The 12,576-nt window shown below is 38.0% G+C and overlaps 1 protein-coding gene across 1 annotated transcript; it reads left to right on the forward strand.

The window, feature by feature from the left end:
* The first annotated feature begins 1,531 nt into the window (after positions 1 to 1,531).
* Positions 1,532 to 12,338, forward strand: LOC103463522 (serine/threonine-protein kinase NIM1). Its single transcript, XM_008406906.2, has 4 exons — positions 1,532 to 1,603; positions 3,873 to 4,175; positions 6,303 to 6,571; positions 10,055 to 12,338. The coding sequence occupies exons 1-4, from the start codon at positions 1,582 to 1,584 to the stop codon at positions 10,805 to 10,807; spliced, it is 1,347 nt and encodes a 448-aa protein (XP_008405128.1). The 5' UTR covers positions 1,532 to 1,581; the 3' UTR covers positions 10,808 to 12,338.
* Positions 12,339 to 12,576: the final 238 nt, after the last annotated feature.

The raw sequence follows: 12,576 nt of genomic DNA on the forward strand, positions 1-12,576 counted from the left end.
CAGCACCAATATCATTGTCAAAGACTTACCAGAATAATTTGTATTTATTTTATTTTGTTAGTTTGTTTTGTAATAGCCTGTGCAGTTTCTTGTTAAAGTATTTAGTGTAAAACTTATTTTCATCATGCCACGTGATAGACCATAAGATAGTAGAAGTTGGAGTCCTTGTCAAACGGTGTTTTTGAGTAAAGTCCCAGAGGGTTAGAATCCCAGTTAAACGACATTTAACTGAAGTCCTAAAAGGGGTGCGGGTTTTAATGTTTTTATCTTYTTTTTTTAAATCTCTTTCTCACTGTTTATTCAATGTCACATGCTGTTTTTATTTTAATTATGTAAAGCACTTTGAAATGCCTTGCTGCTGAAATGTGCTATGCAAATAAAATTTGATTGATTGATTGATTGATTGATTGATTGATTGATTGATTGATTGATTGATTGATTGATTGATTGATTGATTGATTGATTGATTGATAGTGAAATGAAGAGAATATTTTATATATAGCTTTACCTTTTGCAAAGAAAAATGTGGCAGACATATTTTCCATATTTCTTTGCAAATAGCTCAAGCTCAGTTCACCACTTTTAAACTTTGGTCTGGGCTTGTTGCAATCTAAGCAATTTCATTTTAGTTCTAGTTGTATGTTTTTACTGCCTTCACCACCGTCTCATCTTTTGCATATGTTTCAACAGATTTTCTTTCAGGACTGTCCCAGATTTAGCTCCATAATTTTTCCATTAGTTCTTAAACCAGCTTTACAAATAGTGCTTTTCATGTAGGTCACACAGCTGGATTTATGCAGAGTTTAAATTACACAAAGGTTTACTCTGCTATGTTCCCTAAATCAAAATATTAGGAAGTCAACAATATAATCTATTTTTGATCTTTTTGCACAAACAGTGAAATATATTTACTACAAAAAAATGCTGTGTTAACACTGGCAACTTTTAATACTTTTATTTATGTGGTAGCAATACTGGAGTTTAGATCCAGAGTTGTTGCAGTTGATTTTTCTGACTTATTTAAAAATGAAAACTTCCTGATACAAATGGAAGAACAGTCTTATCTCTTCCTGTCCATGTGCACCTCCCTTCTGCATTCAAGACATCTGTTGCAAAACACTTTCACTTCATTGCTCCTTTGGATGATGCAAATAAGTAGTTTTTATTGTTGAAAATGTAATTAAATAAAAAAAATTGAGATGTATAGTATTTAATATTTCAATTTTGTGGGAAAATGTACACAGTAATTTACCATATTGTGATTTTTTTAACATGAATCTTCAATACTTTTTAAAAATTCTAAATGAAGTTTGGTCTAGTGGTTAACAACTTAACTTATATTCCAATTCTAACATTACATCTGCAAACATCACTCTATACTCTGCATGAACATGGGCGCATGGTTGCTCTATACTCTGGACGTATGTTTTCAGCACTTTTATGAGGTCAGTTTGTGCCAGGGGAGATAATGAGCCGTCTACTAGTACATCGTATTAATAGGATTGTGAGGAGTGAATTAGTCCTCTGGAGCTCTATTCACATGTTTGGTCACAGTCAGGTGGTAAAGCCTCTGGGACAGACATGAAGGACCCACAACTCCCTGGTAAGATTTCCTACTTTACTCCTTTATCTAAAATTCAACTTTATAATTGCTTTTTTGTGAATTTAGTTTGAATACGTTAACTAGCAGGTTAAAGATCATGAACTATGATACTTAAATCATTCCTTTATGTCATGCTGTGTTTAACTGAAGAACAGAAGTTTTGCTTATTGGACTTTAACTTTGTTTTAAGATTTTTTTTTTTTACTTTCATATAAGCATATCTGGCAATTAGAGAAAATATTTAGGTTTTATAACACTTTCAGTCATTTTATTCAGTGAAGCTCTATACTGTTCTGCATAAGCTGTCGATGTAATTCTCGTGTAATTTTATATATAGAGAAAATATGTCACAGAAATTGAGGGTTTAAATTTATCATTTAGATCACGTAAACAAGTTTATTTATTTGTATTTTTAATTAGCTAATATAATATGTAAAATATGGTGAAATACATTATCTAAAATTAAGAGAAAAAAAAAAAAATTATTGTCTTGTTAATATTTTTCCAGTCAGGGGCCCGACTTTTGTTCGGAGAGTTCCCAGAGGTCAACACTGACCTCCATAGGAAGCTCTTTAAAAAGTCATAGGGCCAGTAAGGTCTCTTAAAAATAACGTTCTACCTTTGGACGTAACCCATAAATACCGTCTAAGAGAGGCAAGTAATCCTCATTATCCTGGGAAATTTGCCAAGCATCGACTAAATTTAGCCATCAGTGACCAGGAGGTAAAGCAGCGTGATGAAAGAGCAGCTGACAGCGCAAAATGAAATATCTAAGAAATGAGTTTATGTTTTTTAGGATCAGCAAGTCTGTTATTTATCAGTGTGTTTTGGGAGGTTGAATGTGCTGACAAATAACAGAACTCCTGACCCCGTTTTACCAGCTCCTTACATAACACTGAAGCTGTTGATTCCTGCTTAGTGTAAAAAGGAACATTGTGCAACTTCGGCATGAAAGTAAAAAAACTTTCCCATTTGACAAAAATGAAAGCTAAAGTTTTCAAAGATCAGCTTTTTTTTTTTATGTACTGTTTGAGAATTAAGATTCAGCTCTTTGGACAGAGAACAGGGGTCGTCCTATCACACGTTAAATTAAACTGCTTAAAATTTACTTCGTTTGTTTCTAAATTCAGTGCTGAAGTTTCACCTTGAAATTAAGCACTGATGAAGCCTCCATTGTGAATGATGTAAAAGAGGGCAGACGTTTTATGTCACACAAGACAAAGTGACATGGCAGGGAGGTTAATCCCATTACCAATGTTCTAGACATGGAACGGCTTTACTAGTTGTCTCCGCGCGGATTTCCCATAAGAGTCAAACGCTGATGGCAGAGTAGCAAATATCTTTCTCATAAAAGTAAGTAAGTAAGAAAGTGCTGCTTGGAAAAAAAAAAGTTTTTTCCCTTTATTTGTCAGTGGTTATTTCATAGTGTTTTATGAAGATAACTATTGACATTTTCAAAAATTTTACATGACAGCAGTGGTGTCCAAGGTCAGTCATGTTTTAATTTTTGTCATTTCTTCAACACAGTTTAATCAAATGATGGTTGATTAAGCAGGCATCTGAGGAGCATTATGACATGAGTTGAAGCATTTCAATCAGCTGTGTTGGAGCAGAGGCAAATCTAAAAAATGTCAGGACACTGACTCTTGAGGACTGAAGGTGTGTAATTTAATGGAGGAACTGCAGACATTAACAACTCAGGTGGAAGAATCTCTCCAAAAGTCAATTATGAGTTCACAAATCATGATGTGCAGCAAGAAAGCACTCCAGTCAGAGAATGCTTAAATTAAACTTTTTCTAAAACTTGAAAATTGTCACATAGCACAGAAATAACACAGCACCTCACCATGAACACAGAATCCCAAAATTGCGATGGAAGCGTCATGCTGTGGGATGCTTCGTTCAGATACAGTGAAGCTGGTAGGAGTTGATGGTAAGACGGATGGAGCATACGGGGCAATTCTTTAGCTAAGGTGGTACAGCACTAATTCCTACAGAGTGGTTTAGAGCAAAGTATGTTGATGTGTTAGAACGGCCCAGTCATGGTCCAGACTGAGAATCTGAAACAGAACTTGAAAATGGATTATTAAACACATTTTGAAGTCATATGTATAATCTCCCTTGCACTTTACATTTATGGATTGCTTTGAACTGATTTACCTCATAAAATCTCAATGAAATGCACAGACGTTTTATTGGTATCAAAAGGTCAACAGGTGTGAAAACTTTTCAAAACTTTCCTTTTTTCTCCTTTGCTTAATTTTTCAAGGCATCAAAACACGGCTATGGCCAAAGCCAAAAACGAGCAAAAATGCCAAAGACGACTCCACAAAAGTGGAAAAGTCAGCATCTCCCCTGGCTTCTGCTGCCACCAGTGTCATCCCACAGCTCACTGAGGCAGAAAGAGTCAAGCAGACTCCCATCGAAAGGGTCATCTATGACATGGCACACAACGAGAGGATAGTCAGGGACCTGATGCTCGGTCGGCGGGTTGGGTTTTATGAGCTCCGTGGAGAGGTCGGCCAGGGAAACTTCTCGACAGTGAAGCTGGGCATCCATGCCTTGACTAAAGGTTTGAATAATTGCTTGTGTTTTTTAATTGCCCGAGTTGCAGTGGTGGGAAGTAACGAAGTACAAGTACTTCGTTACTGTACTTAAGTACAGTTTTCGTGTATCAGTACTTTACTTAAGTAGATTTAATAATGGGGACTTTCTACTTTTACTCCACTACATTTTACAGTAAGTATCTGTACTTTCTACTTCACTACATTTCTACAAAACTGTCTCGTTACTCGTTACATCCAAGTCTCGTTGCTCTTTTTTTCCGTTAAAATGTGAAGTTCAGGGATTTAAGGTGGCGCCGTAAAATCCGAGCAATAACGTGACTTAGTGTCTGTTGTCACCCATCGACTCCACCTTTACTCGCACGCGGAGCTCCAGACATGCGCAGTGGTTTCCTCTGAGCGGGAGAAGATGTCTGTTTAATCGATAATAGCTGCATAAATCATAATATATGGCGACATGTAAAATCGCCAGCGCTTCGCTTTCACAGACGGTGGGACGTCGTCCAACTTTTAGCGTCACTTGGAAGGAAAGCTTAAAGAAAGGTAATATCTGTGGAAGTGATGCTAGCAAAGCTAGCTGTACTGAGACACATGTTGCATCTGCGATGAAAAAAAGTTGTCACTCATGCGCTGAATTATTGTGTGGAGGTGTTGACTGAGGTGTTGCTTAGGACAACACTGTGACCAAAGTCTGCAATATAGTGATATAACATTCACGAACGATCCGATTCTTCTGGACGGATCTTTACTAAGTCCTAAGGACTGAAGCCTCACTTAGAGCCGTTCTTTGTTCTTGTGTACACTGCGGTAGCTATATATATATATATATATACACACACATTTATTTAATCGCTGAATAAGTAAAAGTTGAATGTATGAATGCAGAGTATGCTCATTGCTCATTGATTGATTTCGTCTCCTGTCATGGTGGCAAGCATCGCAGTGGGAGGGAGGATGAAAACAGTCACGATGCTCCTTCTGCTTGGTTACTTGTTGCGCGGTGTTGCGCCGTTGGACAGTGTTCATAGTTGAACATTATTTACCGTTAATTGCGATGTTTCAGTTGTGGTTTCTGACATGGGCAATATGGGCAACCGCCCAGGGCGTTATTTTTCTAGGGATAGCAGGAGACATCTGCGGATTGTAGCACAGCGATGAAAGCAAAACAGAATGAAGTGAGTTTTAATTGATACTGGCTAAATTCATTTCAGCTCTTAAGTATTTAATATCTAGGTGTTTTTATGGGAATGTGGATCTTTCAGATCAATCGGAAAACCAATTTTGATAGGTAAACTTAATGTTATTGTGTCATTTAGCGCAGGGCGCTGGTCTTGGGTTCGGTGGTCTTCACTACAACTCTGCTACATGGCTCCTTGGTTGCATGTCCTCCACCCCGCCCACACCTTCTTTACATCCCCTTTCAGTTAGATTTCTTTCTAAATAAATGTGACTAATGAAGTTCATGCTATGTTAGGACAGGAGAMAAAATGTTTCCATCCCTGAAATTATGATTCATAGAATCACATATCTAAGTCTAAACTGTTACAGAGAATAAACACAATAAGAACATGTTTAATCTGTGGTAGTGTTCATTAAAATGGCACATTTCTGATGTATTAAAATTAAATACGATCAGCACACTTAATGATATTAGCGATTAAGTGATGCATTCAGCGAGTACTTTTACTTTTAATACTTAAGTATTTTTAAAAGCCAGTACTTTTTTACTTTTACTTAAGTAAAATGTTAATGTGGTACTTTGACTTTTACTTGAGTACATTTTTGACTGTGTATTTGTACTTTTACTTAAGTACATTTTTTGAGTACTTTCTCCACCACTGCCGAGTTGTAAAATGCTGGTAGCTTTTTCAAGCACAACTCAGCATCTTTCAAGTGATTTTTATGTGATTAGATTAAAACATGAAGTTCTGTATTTGTTTTTTTATGAATGTTTATATTGTCTCACTATGTTGGGTCAAAATGAAACCTATTTTAGTAGATTTAGCATAAAAACCCTCAGTGAAATGATGTCCCAAAGTAAGTGTTTTGCTCTCAAATGAACTCCCTCTGTCTTCAATGGAATTTTTTTTTTTTTTTACCACAAATCCACTAATGCCTTTCATCTCGTCTTGCAGAGAGAGTTGCCGTTAAAATTGTTGACAAGTTGCGTCAAGACAAGAAGAGCCAGCCCTTGGCCTCCTGTGAGATTAGCTGCATGGAGAAGCTGAGCCACCCCAACGTAGTGCGCCTTTATGAGGTGATAGAGACCACCAGAAGGCTGTATCTGGTGATGGAGTACGGCAGCGGTGGGGACCTGTTCTCCAGAATCACCAGCAGGGGGAAGCTGAACGACCTGGAAACGAAGCTGGTGTTTGCACAGATCATCTCTGCTGTGAAACACATGGTGAGCCTTAGTGTCACTGTTAATCATCATTTACTACCCGACCCGACACTGAGCCACATGTGGCACGGATTGTTGCTGCCCATTACTCATGAACTAAGTTATGAGAAAATAATTTTAATTATTTTAAAGACTTGATTGTTGTTTTTCTTGTTTTCACCTGCAGAACAGAAGGGTTTTTTTTTATTATTTTAATTTCAAGAAATAAATATGTGGAGACAGAGGTAGTTTAAAATAGCAATAAAAGTTGCAAGCTGCAGACAAACCAAAGCTATAGTGTTTCAACCAACTTGCCAAGATTAATAGCTCTGGGAAATATAATCTAAGAGTTTTGCTTAAACACTCTACAAACATTCCTAATCAAAACCACTAAAAAATAAGGATTAAGGAAGCCGCTCAATATTTTTCTGAGAGACCTGGGTTTAATTCAGTGATTTTTATTGGTTTAGCCTCAAACAACAGACTGCAAACCCTCTATGTTGAAATTGTACTGGCTAGATTGCCTGCAGGAAAACATGACAAGACGAAACAAACACCACATTTTTTGGCATACGACTGAAGTATAAAAGTGATAGTTTGCTTTGTGGATGCTGTTTGACGTGTTTAAGAGCTCTTGGTGTTCTACCAGCAGCACTCAATGCAATCACAGTTTGGAGAAATGGTAACGATTTATGACTTCTTCGTACCCTGAGATCGTCAGAGTTGGTACGTGTTGTGGCATGACCCAGTTACAGCCACCAAGGCTGGTCCAAAGGGCCAATGAATGAATTGAGCATAAATGATGTATCATTCTGCAGATTATCTTCCTGAGACTTTTGAAACATTAATTCTTTTTTTTATGATTATCGACAGTTTATTTAAATATGTGTCAAAAAGTTTCTGCTAGTTTAGGACTCAGTAAGGTTTTGAAATGGCCTCTTTTTCTTTACGTCTCAACAGGAGGACTCATCTCTAGCCAGGTATATATTATACAGGGTTTTGGTCTCTAAACATAAACAAAAATAAGTAGAAGCAAGTTCTTAAGGCTTAGATAGTCACAGAATCAAAAGAATTTACAATTAAAAAGCAAAATTAACATTTTGTTCACTTTACCCTGTAGTCTTTAGTCTAAATTTAAAGCAACTTTTATTGCCTTTTATACCCCAGTGTTGAAGACAAACCTAGATAATCCAACAATCACTGTTTGTGAGCCGCTGAACATCCAACGCAGTGGCAGGTAAAACCAGCTAAGCCTCCCTGGAGAGACAACCTCGAGGTCGGATCAAACAGACGTGGCAGGATTAAAACACGTCTTGTCAGGTTTTCTGAGGTTTCTGGCATTGAAACCTGCCAGGCCTCAAAGGCCTTCGTCCATTTAAATTCTCATTTGTCCTCTCCCAGCCTTTCCTTGAAGGTTAGGACAGGTCTTAGATCTCACAATTGTATACAAAAAGCTGATGATGCTTTTTGATAAATAATCGATTTTGTGTTTCTCCTATGTTAATTCAGTTGCTAATATGTCAATTATTTATCTTTTAGGTAACTAGTTCCATTGTAACCATTCAGTTTCTGATGAAATATTAATCATGTGATTTTAAGAAAACATTAACATTACTGTTTTATAAATCTCATTCCTTTCTTTAAAATGTGTGTGAAGGCTCTCTGATTAGGGAAAATCATTTTCCCTTCAAACTTATTTTAACAGATTTTACACCAAGAAGAGAAATTGTGTATATTACATAAAATTAATATAAGGAAGTGTTTTAATTTTAAGCTTTTTCCTCTAAAAAAAACAGAAATTTCAAAATTTTATAGCAGCTAAAAGAAGATCACAGTTCCATAGGGGATTTTACAAAGCAGATGAATTTATATGTGCATCATGTTGCTGGACTTTGCTTGGTTCTGACCCCCATTTGGACCAGTCGGCTCTGATGAAATATGATAGACGTTGGCCTGTCATCAAAGCAAAATAACTTGGTGAACTCCCGCTGGTAGATATAATTTATTGAGGTCAAAAAGGCTTGAAATATCCCCCTGGTGAATACAAACTGATGACTGATGGGTCCTAAACTTCCTTCAGGGAGCCACTGGCTATTCCTCTCTTTGTATAAATATTCATTTTCTATAAATAAATAAGTCATATTTTTTTGCATTCCCTGGGATGGAAAATTGAAGGCAAACCACAGTTAGTTGGAGTCTGGAAAGTTCCCACTATTTGTCTCTAAACAGATGCTTAATTGTACACAGTGGCATGATATTATTCGCTTCTAAAAATGTTGCATCTTAAGCAAAACAAGATAAGATATAAAATAATAGATGACTGCCAACCAGTTGAAAAACCTTATGAATCTTCCTACCGTAGGGATAATGGTGAAATTATCTCAGGACTTGACCTCTGACCCTCTCTAAATCATGAATACAGGCTGCTATAATCTGGTAGTTACAGATTCCCCAGTTTAAAAAGGTTAATAATGGAGAATTAATGAAACTAAAGAGGGAACATTTACCAGCTTAGAGCGATATCGTCTGCTCTTCTGTGCACTTTAGGTTGTGTAAGTGTGTCCATAAAACCGCGCTGTTGTGCAAGAAAAATCTCAAGACGTGTTTTGACAATAAAGTTCTGTTATATAGTGTTGGGTAATTTTCCCTCTTTGAGACAAAATGTCCAAAATCACATCTTATCACAGGTGGTCAAATGTCAGTGTGGCTTATCACATTTCACATGTTACATTTACCAACATATGTGAAACGTGTAATTTGAAGCCCTTTTGATTATGTAAAAACCGCTGGGATTACATGTGATGCCAAATGCAATTACTTGTAAAGTGGTATATGTGCTGAGCCTATTAAGAACTACCTAAAGCACTTTAACAGTACCAGCATCATTCACCCAGCTGCACTCCCAACCACTAAACATTCATGCTTGTCAGCTGACGATTTAGTGCCTTGCCCGAGGATACTTAGACATGCAGTGAAGAGGCTGGAATCAAACTCATATCCTGTTGTTTACAAGCTAAAGATTCCTCCGACTGATCCACCATAAATATTCCTAGTAAAAAAAGAAGCTGAGAATGCATTTCTTTTGTTATTTCAAACACTCTAGTAAGAAGTTAACCAAGGAAGATTATTGGGTGTGTGGCATATGTTAGTTAGAAATCGTTTGAAATGTAGAGAAACATTTTTGTAGCAGCTGTTGGGTTTAGGAGAAACCAACTTTCTCAGGCTGCAAGCAACATTTCTGTTCATGTGCTTCAGAGGAAAAAGTGCCAATGACTCCAAAGGTTTCAGTTTTTTTTGTTTTGCTTTGGTAACATAATATGGCAAATAGAGGTTCTGTTGCACTACCATGTAAAGTTATGATGTTGCATAAAGGCCTGAGAGCCTCTGCTTTAGCCTTTCAAGGCTCAGATAACCCTCAGCTTTGCAACGTTCTGGTTTTTTTATTAGCCGAGTCTAGTGAGATTTATTTCTTTGTACTTAAAATGTTTGTCTTTTGTGATTTTTCAGCATGACAACAACATCGTGCACCGGGATCTTAAAGCCGAGAACATCTTCTACACCACCAGCTATTGCATCAAGGTTGGGGACTTTGGTTTCAGTACAGAATGTGGCCCGAATGAACTACTCACCAGTTTCTGTGGCTCCCCACCTTACGCTGCGCCTGAACTCTTCAAGCAGAAAGGCTACGTCGGGCGCTATTCGGACATCTGGGCTCTGGGTATTCTCTTGTACTTCATGGTGACAGCAACTTTACCCTTCTATGGAGACAACCTTGGGAGGCTGAAGCGCTGCATCCTGCAGGGGTCTTACAGCATTCCTTCGTTTGTACCTGATCCGTGCCAGCTCCTCATTAAGGGCATGCTGCGCATTGTGCCTGTGGACCGCTCCTCCATCACACAGATTACAAACAGCAGTTGGCTGAAGGGGATAGAGTATCCTCGCCCATATGTCTCTTTACCCACATCTCCAGCCCACTTCGCCCAGGCCAATCTGACTCTGAGTATGGAGGAGCAGGAGGTAAAGAATTTCCTCTCAGGTTTAGGCATTTCGAAAGTTCATCTGGAAAACAATCCATGTTCAGACTGTAGAAGCCCACTGACGGGGACCTACAGGATCCTCCTGCATCGGGCTCAGAAGAGGAGGCTCGTGGAGGCCGTGGGATACTCAGCGCATCACCCTGATGAGTATGGGAATCCTAGCAAATGGTCGGAAGCATCTGTTGGCAAACACGTTCCCTCTGCTGTCTGTGTGATACTGTAATATAAATCAACAGTAGTGGGCCTGGTGACGGATGCCTTGTCCACACTAACCTGGATTATCTGCAAACCGGAGATTTTCTTTTCCTCTGTGTCTGAGATTTGTGTGATCTGTGTTCAACATGGAGGTCAGTTTTAAGTGGTGTAATAGAGGCCCACTTTGCACATGCCTACTCTGGCTTTTTGTGCTATTAGCCACAACAATAGAGCATTTTTTTTCTGATTCTGTTACCCTCAAACTGAACTGAAGAAGTTATTGACTGAGAATAAAAGGCAAACTGTGTCAAAAAAACAAAAAACATGAGCTGCAGTTGTTATTGGAGAATCTGCATTTTAGCACTGCTTTCCCATGCTCAGGTTCTTCTTCTTTTAAATTTAAATGAGTGTAGTTGATGTTGTCATTATTCCAGTGACTGAAATGTTTTTAATGGGAAGTACAGTGGCCTGGTATTCATGGGAGTTAGGAACCACAACTGCCTACAATAGCTAAAATCAGTGAATACTTGAGACTCCCTCTAAAAATGCTTAAAACTACCTATTTCAATAGTTGACACATATCAGATACAACGTAATGTACGTTAACCCACAGTAGAAACTATTGTAGCACTAAAGCAGAAACTAATATCTACTGTCTTTGTTATTTCCCCTCTTGTGGGTACAGTCAATCAAATGATGCTCCTGGATAACAACCAACAATGCATCAAATATATGCATCATCTTCCAATGCCTCATTTTCTTTTGAATATTATAGATGTGCTCTACAAAATCAAAACTCCAAATAGACTGTTTTTTTTCTGCAAATACTTTGCAGCTACGTTCCACAGAAAATCCTCCAATTGGTGAATCCACAAATAGAACGGGGCCCACCTTGAAGGAACAAATGTTATTTAAAAAAATAATAAAAAATCCATGTAAACATATCAGGGTTTTGTTACATGTGGATCAAATTGACCAATGCATGGAGGATGAGGTCTCCCAAGTGATAAGCTGCAGCTTTCTGTTCTGATTACAACAAGCTTACTGACGCAGAACATTATCTCTGAATGGCTATCAGCATCTTCCAATCCCTCTTAATCAGGACATAAACCCCCAGAGTTATGCAAGGCCACAGGTAATGTTAATAGGGAAGACACAGACAACATGCTTTTTTCCAATTAAATGAAAGTTGGATGTTAACAACACATCCAGGAAACGAGGCAGTTCATACGAGTCGATAATTCATGGATTCAGTTTAGTGCCTGTGCATGCATGGCAGTAAATACAGAACCTTCCTCACAGCTACAGACGCATCTGGGACACATACGTTGTTCTGTGATTGTCCATTTGATACATTTTTTTCCCATTTGTTTTTTGTTTTAGGTAAAAATTGATGAATGCTTTTTGAAAACTGAATTGCATTCAATGCCACATGTCTCCACATGATTATAATCATGACAGAAGTGAGGGGCATTCATCAAAGTGGTTCGCTCTAGGATGTAAAATGATTCAATTTTAGCTTGTAAGCCTGAAGGATCAATAAAAACTCGATACTTGTGGAGAGACTTCTCGGAAACTTTGGACTGAACGCTGAAACAGGAAACATTTATGCATTCTTCGTCCTATTTTCTCCCAAATTTTATCTCTAGATATCAAAACTCATGTTCTTTCCTTCACATCTCTTGCACCTCACATTTGGGATTTGCCTTCAGGGATTTAACCCAAGCGTGACTCCCTCCCATATTCATCAGCTCCCAGTTTACTGCCAGTTCTGACAGGGTCCGCAGGCACCTGTTC

Source organism: Poecilia reticulata, linkage group LG4, assembly GCF_000633615.1.
Source record: "Poecilia reticulata strain Guanapo linkage group LG4, Guppy_female_1.0+MT, whole genome shotgun sequence".
Classification (NCBI taxonomy): Eukaryota; Metazoa; Chordata; class Actinopteri; order Cyprinodontiformes; family Poeciliidae; genus Poecilia; species Poecilia reticulata.

Excerpts from the sequence above, each read along its gene's own strand:
- LOC103463522 (XM_008406906.2), top strand. The coding sequence starts at position 1,582 with ATGAAGGACCCACAACTCCCTG. Across the intron at positions 1,604-3,872 it reads GAAGGACCCACAACTCCCTG|GCATCAAAACACGGCTATGG; the intron begins GTAAGATTTCCT and ends TAATTTTTCAAG. Across the intron at positions 4,176-6,302 it reads CATCCATGCCTTGACTAAAG|AGAGAGTTGCCGTTAAAATT; the intron begins GTTTGAATAATT and ends CTCGTCTTGCAG.